Consider the following 17769-nt stretch of genomic DNA (forward strand, 5'->3'; position numbering starts at 1 on the left):
ACCAGTAACTGTAAAACATTCAGTATATCCTCAAGGATTCTCTATAAGCCCCTTTAAATACATTTACACACATCTCACACACTCTTAAGAACCCTGGCATCTTCCACAAGTGAAATGAAGGCTCTGGCAGCTGACAGGAATGCACCTTCCACAAACTCCAAATTCCAAACAGGAATCCTTGTCTTCCTGGCTATTGCTTCTTTGAGATGTTCACAGCCTTTACAGCATAAGTGGAAATAATATTTCAAACACCTTTTTGAAGGTAGCTTCACAGAAAAATAATACTAGTTATATGTTGGGGCCACATCTTGAAACATATCCACTTGGAGGAATTTTTAATAGGTGGAGTTTCTCCTGTTGAAAAAATAGCATCAGGGTTTTGAAGGTCTGTTTCTCCTGACAAAAATTAGCAAGCAGCACTTACACTTCTTGGGATAAGAGAGATGAAAGAGAAGGGCAATACTTTAGACATTAACCAGATGTACTTGAGCTGAGAACTCTGGTACTCAACCAGGCTGATTTTGAGGGGATGAAGAAAGCAAACATCTTGAGTGGCTCCAGAGTTGCTCTCAAGACTGATTCCTTTACTAAATCAAAGCACAGATTCACAATGCAAAATTCACCATCATCTAACCCAACTCTCAAGTGGTTACAACCTTGTTTCACAGCAGAAAAATAAAGTTCATTCAGATTTTGGAAACCTCAGTTCAGCTTCTACTCAGACTTAAAATTAAATTACAGGAGAAGATACATTTTGTAAGAGTTTTTTCAAAATGACACATTAGAAATACTTTACAGAATATATATTATACATATGTACTCAATATACAACACCTACCAAGCTGAAAACACAAAAAGGGAAAGTTACATTTGCACTTATCAGTACAGAAAATGGTGAGCTGGTGGCAACACTGTGGAAGTGCTCACACCAATAAATCAACTGAACTCCAGTTCAGTGTACTTTCCAGCTGTACTAGAACATCATTAGAACCACAGTTAGCAAAAAAACTGTTCCTTAAGCCTCAAAATGAAAATTAATTTCAGGAAGGTCAGTTTGGTCAGTCTGTTAAAAGTCATGCAGAGTACAAGAGGGGATTGGGAAGCTCACATTGCTCCAATCCAAGACATACACAGCATCCCTGAAAGGCTGATGGAGTTATTTCTCATTACCTGCTGCTGAGGAAGGCAAAGCAGGTCAGAGGTCAACATTACTTATAAATGAAGCATCACTGCTTACTGCAGTTTTGAGATGGAAAATGTTTGTTTCTCAATCAGAACAGATACTCCAACAGAGACAGACCAGGGTGAAAAAGGTGGATGTCACATAGCTTCAGACCAGAGAAGTTTAGCAGGGACAAGAGGGGGTTCAGTGTTAGTGAACCAAGGCAGCCTCAACATCTGTGACTTCACTTTCATAAGAGAGATGTCAGTACAAAAGTGCAGGTAAGAGTCAATGCTCTGTTTCTCTCCTCTGAGAAAGGAAGAATTAGTGCCACAGTCCTTTAGAGTCTGCAGGTCTGCTCCAGATGACAGAAGTGCAGTGTGCCCCAGGTCACACTTCCACATTCCCTGCTTTGCTGCGGGCCTGGGAAACCCGACTGATGCTGCTCTCAATGAACACCTTCAGCCCCTTCAGACCCTGGGTGTAGAGATATTCCAGATACCAGTCCCACTTCTTCCCCTGCAAACCAGAAAGAAGAGTCAGATGTGCAGAACAAAGCTTTGCCTTTCTTAAGCCAATTTGGAAAAGTCTGCAAACCGTGCCTTCCTGTGGGACAAAATCCACATGCTGGGTGACATCTGTAAACACCCACAGGTACAGGGTCACCTGCTGGTCCTAAATGCCCACAATTAGATTCTTAGACTGAATCATGATCTCTAATACTGCAAGTTTTTATAAATACCACTTCTAGAAAAAGTCTATTGGATCAACAGGGAATAAGTCAGGAACTCCATGAACATGGCTATCAAAGCCTTCTCCCATCACTAGTGGTGATTCCTCCAGATCAGGTTTGAAGTGCACTGTGGCATAGGAAAGGAAACCAACTGCCACTGTATTTGCTCAGTGAAGATTCCTGTTCAAAGCTGTAACAAAGCTACTCATCTGTCTCAGAAATAAAATATGAAGCAGAATTTGAATTATCAATTAACTTTAGGTTCATCAAAAATAACTTTTTATGGAGCCTGCAGAGAGCAATAAACAGCCCTGTCCTGGCACTGCACTGACTCATGAAGGAAATACATAAAATCTCAAATCACTAGCCACAGATACTTCACTTCTCAGGTGTTGATGTCCTCTTGTTTGGCCCTGTTAAGAGACTGAATCACAGCCTACAGCTGGAATTTTTCCCCTTCCAAAATTTTTCTAGCATACTTGTGAGTTTGGTGAATATTATATCTTCATCCTCTTCAACACAGCTGCTGAAATTTACCTGCTTTATTTACTGAAACAAGAAATCTTACCTTAATTAATTTGAAGTTGAAGGTGGTATCTTCAGGACAAATCTTAAGGAAAGGGAATAAAAAAATATCAAGTCAGATAAAAAGTATGTCCAAGGTTGATAGATCTCTGCTAAATCAGGTCTAAATAGGTCTCCTAAATCAGGAAGTGCAGGTATGCAAAGAAATTCAGAGATTTTTAATCCTGCTTCAGAGGGGGCTTCCAGCATGATACCCTGTGCATAAGTGGCAAAGAAACATCTGGACCCTCTTGTCCTGTGCTGCAGCATTACAGGACAGCAACAGGGAATATTCACAGGTATCTTTACAATTGTCTCTCTACAGTGTAAAAGTCTCCATTTCTAAACGTCAGAAATTCTCAAGAAGGAGCAAGGGGAGAGAAGTGACACTGAGATCAGTGTTTGTTCCCCCAGTGCTGCAGAGCAGTGCCCTCTGGTGCCCAGCACTGCTCAGGAACATGTGTCCCTGCAGCTCAACATTATTTCCTTCTGCCTCAAAACACATTTGTCACAGCTGTTAAGCAAAATTTCTTCTAGTTCTACAGTAGGAAGAGAATGCAAGAATTCCCCACCAGAAGGTTTTGGGGTTTTTTAAGGAATTTTGAGGTTGGGTGTTTTTTGGTTTTGTGTTAGGGTTGTTGGTTTATAGTTTGGGTTTTCTTAAATGTGCAAAATTTATAAAGAAAAATTAGGAAGGTGTGCCAGGGAAAGTTTAGGTTGGATATCAGGAAAATGTTCTTCCCACTGAGGGTGACTGGGCACTGGAAGGGGCTCTCCAGGGAAGTGGTGACAGCACCAAGCCAGACAGAATGCAAGAAGTGTCTGGAAAACACTCCCAGGCACGGGGTGGGGTTCTTAGGCTGCCCTCTGCAGAGGCAGGAGTTGGACTTGATGATTTTTTGTGTGTCCCTTCCCCTGCAGGATATTCCATGATTCTAGGAAGCCTCAGAACAAGAGTTATGTGGACAAAAGATATGAGATATATACAATCTCTTTCCTTGGTCCAACAAAACCAAAATAGCTTCCTTGAGCAAAGACAAAAGCTGAGTTTAATCAGCAGTAAGACACAAACTAGCTTGATTCAGGACATTGAGCACACAACAAAGGCAAATAAGTGTTCCTAACCAGAATTCTTTGCTTCAACTTCTCAGGTGCCCCTTGCTGCATTCCAGGAGTCACACCTACACTTGCCTCGAGCCTGCCAGCATTTCCCACAACAAACTGGCATCTCTGTGCAGCCCTTGGACAGCCTACAAAACCTGGCTTCTTGGAGCAGCACACACATCTTGGGACAATAACAGCTCTGGCAAACTGCTCTCTCCACTCCTCAGCAGCTGCACTGAGCACAGGAGGGCACCCACAGTTCAAGGGAACTCCTGGCAGAACTCACCAGACAATGCAAGACAGCTCCATGTTATCTCACTGCTTGTATTTCTGTTTTAGTAAGCAAAAAAGCTACCACAAGAGCCAGAAAGCACTGCTAACAAATTCTAGCATGAACAGCTGTATACAATTTAACCATGCATTTCTTGACTTTCTAGAGTTTAAATATTTAGGTCACACTGTCTATTTTGTGGGGCAGAATGCACCTTTGGTAAGCTTTTACTGAAGTGTCATTTATTTCATTAATTAGCTATTTTAGTTCTATCATGAGTACAAATTCACATCCAAAACTGCTAGAATCATACATTCAACTGCTTTCATACCACACAAAGAAAGGCTCTTCAAATTGTGCCAATAATCTAACACAGAATGCCACAGCAGCTTTTGAAAGCCCAGTTGCCTCTACCACTCAGCCAGGACATAGAGACCCTTCTCTACAGAAACAGTCAAGACAGAACATGTGGTGCCATGAAAGATCCAAATCTTGGCCTACACCATTACCTGCTGCAGGAATTTAATAGAGTAGCCCATCATGGCTGGATGATAGACAATGTTAAAGCTGGTTTTTACTTCCTTCACTGCAGTTTTACTCAGCAGTTTATCATCCATACGAAGACCTTGAGGATGAATATCCTTCTGGAATGCACTGGATGTCCACAGACAGCCCACCATAGCTATTATGTACTGGTTGTACTCTTGGTATGTCTGGTTACTGAACTTGAACTGCAGGATTTTCTGAGGGGGGAAAAAGAAAAATCAATAAATAACATCCTCAAAGCAGCTGTGTGCTCCCTCCAGTCCTTAAAAGATGGCCATTAGCACACCTCCCCTCCACTCAACCCAATTCCTTGCTGAAGTCTGTTCTAGCACATGACAAATGTGTCCACAATACCTTTTTACTCAGCTCATTTTCTTTTGCAGCCACTAAGTTAGCTCGATACCTGAAAAAAAAAAAAAGCCAAAATAAAGACCAAGTTAGGGGCCTATAAATTTTTACTACATGCCTGTGTTGAAAAAAGCTGGAGGAATGTATCAAGAAAACTTATTTCCACCATGAGAAAGATCATCAAACTTTATTGGTGAAAGAGAGAGACATGAAAAAGGATTCAAAGGGACTTTATCACTTGGCAGAGTAGGGACATATCTAATAATATTAGTCTCTTAAATGATTCACACATGACCAGTTTGCCTGGGACAGTCACCTTCATAAATGCAACACACAAGAATGGACATCCAGCCTTTAAATCAGCAGAGAAATGCAGTGTGTTTTTAAGAAGGGAGACTTACATTCACTAAGCAAAGAAACAGAAGCCACTGGAAGTAATGCAACTTGACAGTTGTTCTATATAATAAGCACTAGCTCTTCTTATTTCCTAGAGACCTCCTGTCATGTTAATTACCCTGCAGATTCCTTAGAGAAAAAGCCACATGGAGAGCCCTGCACCAGCTGTCAGCTATTGGCCACTCTTCTCCTCAGATGCAGCCACTGGAACTAACAAGGCCAAGAAGTGCAGCCTTGGTGGTGGATCCTGCAGAGCAACAAACAATGCTGCCTTTGGCCTTGCCAGCAGCATGAGGCAGTCCCAAATTCCTGGAGTTTGGAAGTGGAAGAAGTGCTTCCTACTCAGCACATGGGTATATGGCAGAATTTGTAAGGAAAAGCTAAAATGTAGTAGCCAAAGACCAGGAGTGAGAAGTTGTATAGTTACTACCATTAATCCCAGCTGGCTGACTTTAGTTCCCTCAAAACAATAGGGGAACTTCTTCCTTCACATATCAAAGATATGGAAATAATACCAGGAGAGAGGTCAGAGTCCTGCTATCTTGGGTAACAGACTTGAAAAAAAAAAAAAGAACTACAACTGTAAGATCCTTTATCATGAAAGCTGGACACAATTTTTACCTTTACCTTGCACAGCAAGAAGTAGATCCTAGGTTTTTACAACAAAGTCATTTCATTTCCAAAAGACTGAAAGAAGACAAGGAGTCCCTGCAGCCCACCCCTGTTGTAGTACCTGTACATAATGTAGCAGAGATGATTCAAGTTGACAGAATCCATGCTGAGCAGTGCTGGGTAGAAAACCCCAGCAGGAGGCATGATCAGCAAAGGCAGGTTGTACTTCAGGTACATGTCACACACCTGCAGGAATGAAACACATCCAGGCTGATTATTACTGCCAAAGTAATGGTTATTACAAACTGCCAAGGGGGTTAGAGCAGCAGAGAGCATGACACTGAGCTCCAACCAGATCCATCCAGAAGGGAAGGCCAGGGTGTCTTACACAAGTGTTGTTACCCATCAGTTTTGTGCATTTTTAGTGGACAAATTCAGTTACAGATAGATCCCAGAACTGCCACTGTTTTTACAGCTATTCCCAACCTGAACTGTAGGAGCTGTTGCTGTTGTTACAGCATGGCTGGAGTTCACAATAAGCACAACTACACAGAGGACACAAGGAAGCTGGAGAATACTTAAAGCTATTTGATGCTGTTCAGTTTGTCTACAGTACAAATTAGAAAAAAAAAACCCACATTTTTAAGGAAACATTTAATGAAAAAGAACCAAGATAAAGTTGTGTGAAATTGAATTGATCACTGTTCTTTTCTTTAAGTCACCATTAAAAAAGCAGGTTATGGCCTGCTGTTAATTCTCCTTCCTCAGTTCACCTCTGAATTTAGAGCAACCACTTTCTAGCAGCACATTTACTTCTGCTTGTGGATACAACAACAGCAGTTTTCACCTGCAGATCTACCAAGTACATGGAATATTCTGGCATTGAATCACAAAGTTCTATAAACTAGAATGAGGAAGATGTTTTTATGCTCTAGCTTAAAAATGCAGACAGCCTTAGGAGTACTTGAAAAGAAAGACAAAATGACTGGGATACCCACAGTGCCATAGAAATCCAGAATGAAGTACAGCAAGAAGGTGGAATTGTTTTCCAAACGCAGTCCAACAGTAGAGATCCATCCCACAAAGTGAACCAGCTCAGCCACCACGTTCACCAGTCCAGACAGGGTGGTGTTCCTGCAGCAAAGACATGGCACAACATTACAGAAACCTCTTTGCAAACAGCAGCATGGAAAATGGTGAAACAAAATTGACATTTATGCTTTTGCCCCATCAAATGCTCGACAACAGACACTTGTTCTTCAATACAGGCAGCAAGACGTTATCAGCACCATATGAACACCTAGTTGTCAGTGCTATGAGGATTTTGAATTCTGGACACTTCAGTTTCCAGTGTCAGCAGAAATACTTCTAAAGAAAGACAAAGAACAGGCCTGACAAGGTAGCTTACAATATAGCAGAATCATAACTGTATTATTAACCTTCTGCTTGGTCTTTAGGCTGGGTGTTGGGGCTAGAATACAGATCTAAATACACCAGTGAGCAATGCACAGAACATGGCTCACATTCTTTAAAGACAAACTTACACAGAAGAAATCTCCAAATCCATTTTAAACACACTGGAATTTAACCAGTTCTGCAGCAGCTCCTTCAGGCTCTCAAGAACACTGCACTGCAATAGGCAAAAAGAAATCAGGTTGATGTTAATTTATGCAAGAGAATAATTCCAAACAAAGAATGCCTTGAGAAATGGCATATCCAAGGAAAGGTACCAGGAGTTTCTAAGGAGCAGTGACATAGTTGCATGGCCCCTAGAACTGATTGTATGTGTTGTATATAGCTTTTCCTGGAGAATGTGAACTTCAAGTACTGAAAAAACTGCAATAAAACTGTTTAAACAAGTAGTTAAAACTGCAATAAAACAAATCAACTATTGTGTTGTGTGCTATCAGTTCTTTTTATCTCCAGTGCCCCAGCTTAATTCCAGTCAAAAAAGGAAGCTATCTTAAAGCACCTATTTCTTAAAGAAGTTAAACTGTAAGTATATGTTTTATCCTGTTTGGGCACAGACTTCTCAAAAAGATGTTTCCTATAGAGTCCCTCAACATCTAACACAAGTATAGATAGCAGTATCAACTAGAAGTAAAGAGCCATTGTGTTCACTTGAATTACCTTAAAGTAAATAGATGATGTGAAAAAGAGCTGTGCCAGGGGATCAAAGACATATGGCTTAATGTCTGAAAAAAAATGAGAAAGCAGTATGATATCAGTGCACACATTCTATGCCCTGACATATCCCCAGGGTCCAAGCTCACCCAAAGGATCTGAGGCACACACCAGAGAAACTGCTGAGGGGGATCCAGCTCACGAGCCCGAGGACTTCTGAGCGGCAGCAGACGCCATCCCAGAGGGGAAGGGTCTTATACAGGAACTCTTCACAGGCAGAAAATCCCTTCTGGAAAGCAGAAGAGAAGCATTCAAAAAGTTATCTGGCTGCAGTCTGCCATGCTCACATCACTCTGGAGAAAGCAAGAGGCTCACAGCTCCTTCCTGCCATACTTGCCAGGACATTCAAATTATCATTCATAGATTATTTTTCCTGCAGAAAACAAGGCCATTTCCAGAATACTGACTTGCCATAAGTAAAGGTATTTTTATCACTTGAGTCACTGTCTCAGAAATACTACAGGAAACAGGTAAGTGCCAGAAGCTCTTTAAGGGAAGACTTTGTGAAACCCTTGGCTTCCAGAAAACACACTTACCTGCAAGAAACATTCTGCCTTGTAGGCAGTTTCCAGGAAGCTCCTGAATTCTTCTTCATATGGGTTATCAACCACACACCAGGTGCATTCTGAACAGGAGAGAATACTGTACTTAAATATGAGCACAGCAAGAACAAGCACAATGAGAAACCAAATTCAGCTCTCCTCCAGTAGCTGTTTTAACACTCTATGGTTATCACTGTAAATCTGAATAGCACAGAACCATTACTGTAAAGTGAAAAGCCTCAGACATCCCTTAGCTCCCTATCTCACAAGATAATACTGAAGTTCTTACCTTCCTGGAGCCTCTGGCCCATCCAGTAGTAGAGCCTCAGGTAAATAGATTCATCTTTCACACAATTCATGTAGTGAAGCAACAAGGGGTTTGTTAGCACTGAACCCATCTGGGAAGGAAACTGCAAGAAAAAAAGAAATAAAGAATTATTCAGTATTTACATCAATAAACTGACAGAGAACCTCATGTCCAATCTTTGTATCACCACAAGACCATTCACAAGACTCATCCAATCTCCTCAGTCAGGACTAGAAGCTCTGTTAGAATTAGGTAGCTCATACACTACTCACACATAAATAGGGCACAGAAGGCCATTCTTTGATCTACCAAAACATTCACCAATGTTTCCTGAAACTCACCTCTAGACAGTGGATATTCTGTAGGAGCTGAGGGAAGGTCTGCAGCTGCTCCACTGGAAAAGACTCATTTGGACTGCACAAATTAAAACTGCTCTTTTCTCTGTCCTCATCTAAATGTTTTGTGCTTGCACTGCTTGCAGGTATAACCAACTGGGCATTCCATTTCTGTAGAAAGGAAACACAAATGACTCGGTTCCCAATGCAATTGGCTGTACTCATGAACAATGTTCCCAGAAAGACCCAGTTTTACAAAAAAGGTACCCAGGTTTTCATTATAATTGATTGTTGCATCTCTCTATAGTTACTCCCCACTTTCCAGTGCTGAAATAAAGGCAGACTCCCATTATCTGCCAATATTCATAATGAAAAGCACTACTTGGCACCTTCTAGGGTGCCCATAACATACCCTCTTTCGTGACTGAGGCTGAGATGTGCCCAAAAACACTGCCTGGGACAGGGGAGAGGTTCCTTGGTTTCTCTGCCTTACTGCAGTGATTGCTGCTTTCCATGGGCCCTCTGAGTTCTTGAAGTAAGTCTGGAAACAGAAATCAGACAACACCCATGCAAGAAGTTAAGCTAAGACAAAGCAATAGAAAGATCACTTTCTATTCTGATAAACATCACCACAGTCATGTAGAGACACTCAACTCTACTTGACAGATTTTCACAGCACAGAACTCTCATCATTCCTCAGTTTCATCACCTTTGGGCTACAATTCAACTGTTGGGCTTTAATTTCCTTTGGAAACAACGTCCCCCATTTCAGAAGGGATCTCCACTACTTCTACCTTATAATCTTAATTCAATCATCAACTCCTAGATTAAATCTCAAGTATACCTTAAAATTAAACATGACCAAAGTATGCTCAGTTAATAGAAAAATTTTCTGAATTCAGCATAACTGACACCCACATAACAGAACAATGCCATGAGTAACCAAATACTCAAATTAATCTAGATATTACTACAGAAAATTGGAAAAGCTAACACCTTTTCTGCACAATTTTTTTTGACATTTCAATGCCAAGCAGTCTTTAAATTCTAATCAAATGCCAAACCATCACAATTCAGATTGGCTTGGACCTAGTTAATCAAGCTTTTATTATACAACACTGTGTTCATAAAGACAGTTGAAGTAATATTTGGGATCTAGTTGCTGGTAATTTACTGCACTTCTAAAAAATGCACGTGTGCATGCTAAAAAATGTAAATTCTCCAACAGATGACTCTGCAGAACAATGCAAAGTAAAAATTTAGGAACAATATAAATACACAAGCAGATTGAAATAAATTTTATTGAAACTCAATTTGTCTGCATATAAATTAAATGTCTGTTCCAAAAAACCAACAAAAATCTCATACATTTAAGTCTATCCCACTGAAATAAAATTTTGTTGCACAATTTAGGTCTCCCCAGATGCTGTTTTCTCTTCTATATCTGGTTCTGCTACATGTTTCTGCTTGGTCAAAGGGCTGAGCACACACACAGGCTCTCTAAAAGGAGAATTATTTTTTTGCTGTTCCTTGCAGCTCTGACAAATCAGTTTCCTACATTTTTTTACCTGCTTTTTTCTCTCTCCTATGACAAAGACTTTCCAAGTGCAGAGCTCTTGTTCACTGTCATCTGTTCACTGTCATTTGTAGTTGAGAATGGCAGCAATTAGAACAATACCTTGACAAATTAGACAGTTTGTTTCCTTCAGAACATAATATTGTGTGCAGTAATAATAATGAAACCCAGCAGGAACACCAAAAGAAGGATTAAAGTAATCCTCATAAAATAAAGGTAGATGTCATTCCTTACCAAATCATCTCATTATGATGAAAAGGAAAGAAAACACAAGGCAAAGAATCCTCATCTAAACCTGATTTTACTCAGTGAAAGGAGAAAATGGAATTAATCTTCACCAGTAAATCTGCTATAGCTTAAATAGAAAGCTCCATACAAATACTGCAGTAAATCCTGGTTTTGAACTGACTCAATCTAATTCCTTACCTTCATTTTCCCAGGAAGGGTTATGGTCACCTGTTCTGGGCAGAAAAGTTTGTAAAGTGACAGCAGAGCTTGCAGATGAGACTGCATTCCCTATAAAATAGCAGAACAAGAGGGAAAACACATGAGAAATGTTTTTAATACAGAAACTGAATGCTGTATTTTAGAAGCAAAATACCCCAGTGATCAGTAAAAGTTAAATTCCAGAGTTACACATGATTAAGTAACCTTGGATAAACAACAGAAACTGACAGACACAACAGAAACCGGGTCAATGAAATAACAATAGAAAGAGGACTGAAGACCTTTCTGTAGTCATAACTGATAGAAAGGAATTTAACAAAATGATAAGAAATAGTCTTCTGCTGTCTAAAAAACATGTTATTATAGCAATGTTTTTTTTCTTTTACAAAAAGGGGCAAGTCCTCTACAATCTTACATTTTTCAGACATTTTTGGCACCATTTGAAAAAGGAAAATGAATAGAAAATTAAAGACTGTAATAGATAAATGAAGGTGCCTTTTGCTTCAGAGATTTTACCATACATGGTCACATTGAACTCTGCATATATCACTGCATGTGCTTACAAAACACACATGAAAATTAGGGATGCACATGCAAGAGAGAAACTTTGATGCCACAAAGACCAAAACCTACAATTCCAAGTCCAATCATTCCTCTCCACTGTGTAAGGACATTAGTTTTACAAAGTGCATTATTAACCACAGTTCAAACTCTACAAGATCTGAAATAAACTCACCATTTTTGCTTGGAGGTCAAGCAGGATCCTAATCCGAAAAGGCCTGACTGGAAATAAAATTAAGAATATAAAGGATTTTAAAAATATCATAACAGACATCTAAGCAAAAGTTATATAAGTAACATTTTTATAAAGCAAGCAGAATTATTAGTTCTTATTTCTAGGGTGATAGAGAGGTTTCCAATTCAGCAAGTGTTACACCAAGTTTTCCCTGAACTACCCCTCACTCTTCCTTGCATTAAAAGCACAATGTTGGCTAATCATTGTATCAGCTGCATTGGAAGAAAAGGCAGCACCAGCAAACAGAATCAGAAATAAATGGTATTTCAGCTCACACAGATGAGACTCACCATTTTCCTTCCTGGTCAGCAGGTAGAGCACGTGGCAGACATAGGGGCACTGCAAAAAGGGCATCATGAGCTCTCCTGCTGCTGCAGACACACAGCCAGGACACACAAAAACCAGCACAAAGACAGCCCCACACAGCAACTTCATTTAAAACTTCATCTGCACTGTGAGCAGCCCTGACTGTAACCAAGCTGCTTAATTAACTCAGATCATTTCTTTTGGAACATGGTCTAGAAATTACAAGAGTCAGCAGTGGAAGTGCAATTACATTTTCAAAAGGAAAGGCACCTTTGAGCCAAAATACTTTTTAGAGCTTTTAACTGTAGTTGAGGCTGTAAAGAGTCTTAAATTAGTTTCAAACCAACTCTGATGCACTTTCCAACTGACCCATCATATCTGAAAAAGCTATTTCAGTTAAGAACTTAAAACCAGTTTTATGGAAAGATTATAAATGAAGTTAATCTAAAACCATTAAAAACATTACAAGAAATAGAACTTTAGGAACTTGTTTTAACCCTCAAATATCCTAAAGTGAAAGAATATTACCAACTTCATACCTAACATGACTGCCAAGATTATCTTATTATGCACTGAATCCAAACACTTGGAAATTCCTGGATTTTACAGTTGCCATATGGCAGAAATTGCCTGAATGCTTGTTCTCTTTTAAGCTACATTTCAAATTAATTAAGTAGAACAGCAATTAGCTTCTCACCTTAAATAAACACTGCTCTAAATTTTTTCCTTTTTTTTTTCTTTTTGCCCAAGGTGTACAAGTCAGTTTCTGCCCAGGAGCAGGAGACTTTACCTGCAGATGTCTGACAATCCCAGAGACCACTGTTACTCTTGGGAATTTATACAGAATAAATGGTCACACTCTTGTAATACAGCATAGCAATTCTTGGAAACATGTTAAACACACAGACCCCAGCAATGTTACAGTGCTTGCTTGTTCATGGACCTAAATCACCCAGCAATCTTATGATGCAAAGAGAAAAAAAGAAATCCAACCATCAGAAAATGATCTCTAATCAACACCTACTCCAGACTAATTCTAGCATTAATATGTATACTATTAATGAACATTTGGGTTTATTTTATCAGTTCCATGTGTTCTTCAGCTCTCCTTACCAACTTCTCATCTTGCAGGAAGGAGAAGAAGAAACCATAGAGGGCATTAAGCTGTTCCTTGTGATCAATGAAGTCAAACATTGTGATCAGCCACTTCAAAAAAAGCAGCTATAGAGAGGAAAAAAAACCACATTACATTAAGTGATGGGCAAAAGCAAGGCAGGGGAATCAGAATCCAGCTCCAGAGACATGATCAGTAAGGATACACACCATTGTCAAGGATAACCAGAGAGCTACAAACAGTTCAGGGGTATTCAGATGAAGAAAGTCTGCCAAGGGATTCACCAGGTAATCAACTGACCCCATCACTGCTGCTGGCAACTGGGTTTTTGGTTTCTAGAACCATGGGATCCTATTGGTGTATCAGTGGTGATTGGGAGAGAGGGAATCCAATAAACAGGGCACACATGGGCTCAGCCTGGAGAAAAGGAGGTTCATGGGGGACCTTCTCACTCTTTACAACCCCCTGAAAAGAGGCTGAAGTGAGGCAGGGGCCAATCTCTTCTCCCAAGCAAAAAAAGAATAGTCAAGAAGAAACAAGCAACAAGTTCTGCCAAGGAGGTTGAGATGGGATAATAGATGAAATTTCATCACAAAAGGGTTGTCAAGCACTGGAACACACTGCCAGGAAGTGGCTGAATCACCATCCCTGGAGGGATTTAAAAGATGTGCAGCTGTGGCTCTTGGCACATGGTTGGTTTGGCAGCAGTAGGTTAATGGTTGGATTCTGTGTCTTAATCTTTGCCCATCTAAATGATTCTACCACATAAACCTTTGAGCAGACCATGTGAACATAAAAAAAGAGTCTTTCTCTAATGTTAACTCACGTTGCCACAACCAAGGTGCACATGACCTGAGGGATACCTCACTGAAATTAAAGGATGCCTCACACAGCAGAAGTATTTCACAGAAATCTTGGTGGAGACACCATTCCTGAGGAGTTCAAAGATACAAGACAAGCAGGAACCAAATCTCCACAGACAGTTTTAATGTGTTCTTTGGTTCCCATTGCCACTCTAGCAATGGCATCTCTGCCAGTCTTGGTAAACAACAGTATCTTGGGTAAAACCTTGTATAATAAAACCTCAGGATTTTTGATTCCTCAAAATAACCTGTTCTTATGATTCCTGTGCAGAAGCAATACCTACTGTAAACACTTACTAAGTTACCTGGATGTTGCCTGAGCATTTGCCAACACAGAGCCAAGACACAGCTGTAACCACAGAATTTTCTGGTATCACTGAGGCAGGAATCAGGCTCTTCAACAAACGAGTATTCACTGTATCAGCTGGAAAAAAAAAACAATTTCAAGTAAGATGGTGCTCATGTACCAGGTTCTTCAATATTGTTTTGCAGCTTAAGTCAAAATTCCCTCTGGACTAAATTATTTAGAGCTTTCTTGCTCAAAGTAATGGTGTGTATGAATTTAGCAAGGACTTACCTATACCTCAAAATGATGACAAATAATTCATTTCAGCTTAACAAAATAAAATGGAAACTACACCAAATCATGCCAGAAAAAATAATTTTATGCTATAATACCACAAACACATTATCTCAGCAGGTTTGATTAGAGGGGAAAGGCACATTCACAGAAGTACAGAGGGGATTTTATTAGAGGGGAAAGGCACATTCACAGAATTATAGAAATGCTGTACCAAATCTGCCACTGAGCACCACTTTCAGCAGTATCTCAAACCCTTCAGGGGGCAGCCCTTGTTCCAGGGCAGTGCTTTCCACAGCATCCAAGTGTTCCTGCACAACACTCTTCTTCTTCAGTGCAACAGAGTCTTGAGCTAGGAAAAACAAACAGGACAAACACAGGAATAAGGAACTTCTGAACAGAAATTAAATAAAAGCTTCTCTGAACTGTCCCTGCACATACCCCTTTTTCTTGACATAGTAACAAAGCAGAAAAAAATTTTAAGACATTAAAGAAACATTACATAGCTCAGGGGTAAAGCGGGAAAAGAGAAGTGAAATTACTCTAAAATCATTGATATTATAATAAGAAATATGTAGAGAGACCTCTTAGAAGAGCATGTAGTGACAGGACAAAGGAATGGCTTCAAACTGAAGGAGGTTTAGATGAGATATTGGGATAAAATTGTTTACTGTGAGGGTGGTGAGGCCCTGGCTGAGGTTGCCCAGAGAAGCTGTGGCTGCCCCATCCCTGAAAGTGTTCAAGGCCAGGCTGGATGGGGCCCTGAGAAACTTGATCTACTGGAGGGTGTCCCTGCCCATGGCAGGGGGGTTTGGTCCTTCCAATCCAAGCCATTCTATACTATTCCTTTTTGTTTAACATTGTAATAACACAAACCTTCTAAGACATTAAAGAAATAATACATAGCTCAGGCATTAAAGAGGGAAAACAGATATAATTTTTTTAATTAAGAATGCAGCTATCATCTTCTCAATCCTAGATAACCACCCCAAAAAATTTCCTCACCTTTCTGAAAGTAGCTCAAAGCTTGCTCTAGAGACCCTTCCTGGCTCTCACATTTCTGATCACCAGCAGATCGATTATTCTGCAAACTTTTTTCAGAGTCAGTTTTCCCTCCCTTTCGCCAGGCAGAGAGATCAGTTTGGCTTTTATTGGGAACAGGCAGAGGCTGCTTTGGGGTCTTGGAACTCCTCCTTCGCTGCATCTTTTCAGACTCCCAGCTGAGACTGGAGAATTTTACTCATTTGTCATGTGAGAGCCAATCCTTCCTTAGGTAAGAAAAGAGATCAGCTGAGGAATGTCAGAGAGCTGGTTCCCTGCAAGAAAAAGAAACATTTATTTTCCTGACAAGCAGATTTTAGAGGCATCCTGCATAACATGAGTAAATTCAAAAGAAATAGTTTAGAGCTCACTGCTCCCTAAAAGATCAGACAAGATCCTCAAAGATGTAAAGACAACAGTGTATCAAAACTCTCATCTTACATTAAAAAGGAAAAAATACCCAAGTAAAAATTAACACAAGCTCCTTTCAAGTTAAACATTACCTGATACAATCTTATATAGCTTTTTGATTAAAAAAATCAACATAACCAGAAATTTAACATAACACAAACAAGTTTTCTTCTAAGTGAATTTTGTACATTATTATTTTCCTTACTTTGATTGCATGTGCCAATACAACCCAGTCAACAAGTCATGATTCTCTGCAAGGTTAGGTACAGATTGTAGAGGATCATAACACTTTTCTTCCTATTTCACAAAAATTAGATTCTTCTGCAGCCTTCCTACGAACCAGCTTGGATTGGAAAAACTAAGAAATCTGGGTAAACCTCCAAATGAGATACAAGAGCTACCAACAGTGCCAAACTGCACAGGTGTAGGTGAAATACACCCACAAAAAGTGGCATTTTCTCCTCAATATGCTGGAGAGATCAACCTTTTACCCACAAAATAGGAAATTTTGCTACAATTTCCTGAACTTGGTAGACTGTGTACCCCTGTCCCTGGATTGCTGGAACGTGTATTTCCTGAGACATTAAAACACAATGACTTTCAATTCATACTCCTCTCACTTCCTTACGAGGTTACAATCATCGTTATTTCCCTATTGGCGTGTTTGTCACTTTCCTGTGCAGCAAAGCTCGGTGACCACACTGGAGTACAGCACCAGCTTTCTCTCAGCTCCCTCACCACTTCCCTACATGTGTTTTGTTGTCTTTTGTCCTGCAGTTCTACCAGAAAGGTTTGGTGATGGAGAGAGCGGCTGGAAGGGCAGTTCTGGCTCTCAGCGAGCCCCTCGGTGCCCCCACGGGGAGTGCGGCAGCAGCACCCCTCACCCTCACCCTCCTCCTCCTCAGCAGCCCCCACCGTAACACCCCCAGAGCTGCCCGGGGCTTCCTGAGGGGACGGAGGTGGCGAGGCCGGCCCGGCCCGGGGGAAGTCACTGACCGCCCCCTCACACAGCCGCTGCCCTGGTCACTGAGTGCCCCTCTCATGGCCACTGGCCACTGACCCTCCCGCTGCCCTGCGTACCGACCCCCGCCGCCATAGCCACTGACCCTCCCGCTGCCCTGGCCACTGAGTGCCCCTCTCATGGCCACTGACCATTGACCCTCCCGCTGCCCCGGGTAGCGACCCCCGCCGCCACAGCCACTGACCCTCCCGCCTCTCTGGCCACTCACCACCCCACTAACGGCCCGTCTCTCGGGGCAGCACTGACCACTGCAGGGCAGTTGACCCTCCTGCCGCCCTGGTCACCCTTCCCACAGCCGCCGCCCGCCAGCTCCAACCGTTCCTGCATTCAAACCCTGCCGCCACCGCCCGCACATGCGCACCGACTGCCTGCGGTCCCGCCCATCCGCACAGCTGCGCATGCGCAGCACCGCCACAGCGTGGGGTGGGCGGGAATGACGGCGGCGCTTCCGCCCTTCCTGCGCCGGGCGCCTCTGCGCATGCGCAGTGCGTGGAGGGCGGGAACTCGCCG

The 17769-nt window shown here is 41.3% G+C and overlaps 1 protein-coding gene across 1 annotated transcript; it reads right to left on the minus strand.

Annotated features, from left to right (window-relative positions):
• Window positions 1-563: 563 nt before the first annotated feature.
• On the minus strand, window positions 564-17545 carry CENPI (centromere protein I). Its single transcript, XM_058814145.1, has 21 exons — window positions 17468-17545; window positions 15792-16102; window positions 15001-15138; window positions 14512-14630; window positions 13343-13450; window positions 12214-12262; window positions 11864-11910; window positions 11107-11196; window positions 9517-9645; window positions 9111-9275; window positions 8752-8872; window positions 8457-8545; window positions 8032-8149; window positions 7867-7931; window positions 7281-7366; window positions 6735-6870; window positions 5858-5982; window positions 4735-4783; window positions 4344-4577; window positions 2464-2505; window positions 564-1681 (listed from the first exon to the last, which is right to left on the minus strand). Exons 2-21 carry the CDS (start codon window positions 15988-15990, stop codon window positions 1553-1555), a joined length of 2238 nt encoding a protein of 745 aa, XP_058670128.1. The 5' UTR covers window positions 15991-16102; window positions 17468-17545; the 3' UTR covers window positions 564-1552.
• Between the last annotated feature and the right edge of the window lie 224 nt (window positions 17546-17769).

The sequence above is a fragment of the Ammospiza caudacuta genome, chromosome 14 (genome assembly GCF_027887145.1).
Source record: "Ammospiza caudacuta isolate bAmmCau1 chromosome 14, bAmmCau1.pri, whole genome shotgun sequence".
Classification (NCBI taxonomy): Eukaryota; Metazoa; Chordata; class Aves; order Passeriformes; family Passerellidae; genus Ammospiza; species Ammospiza caudacuta.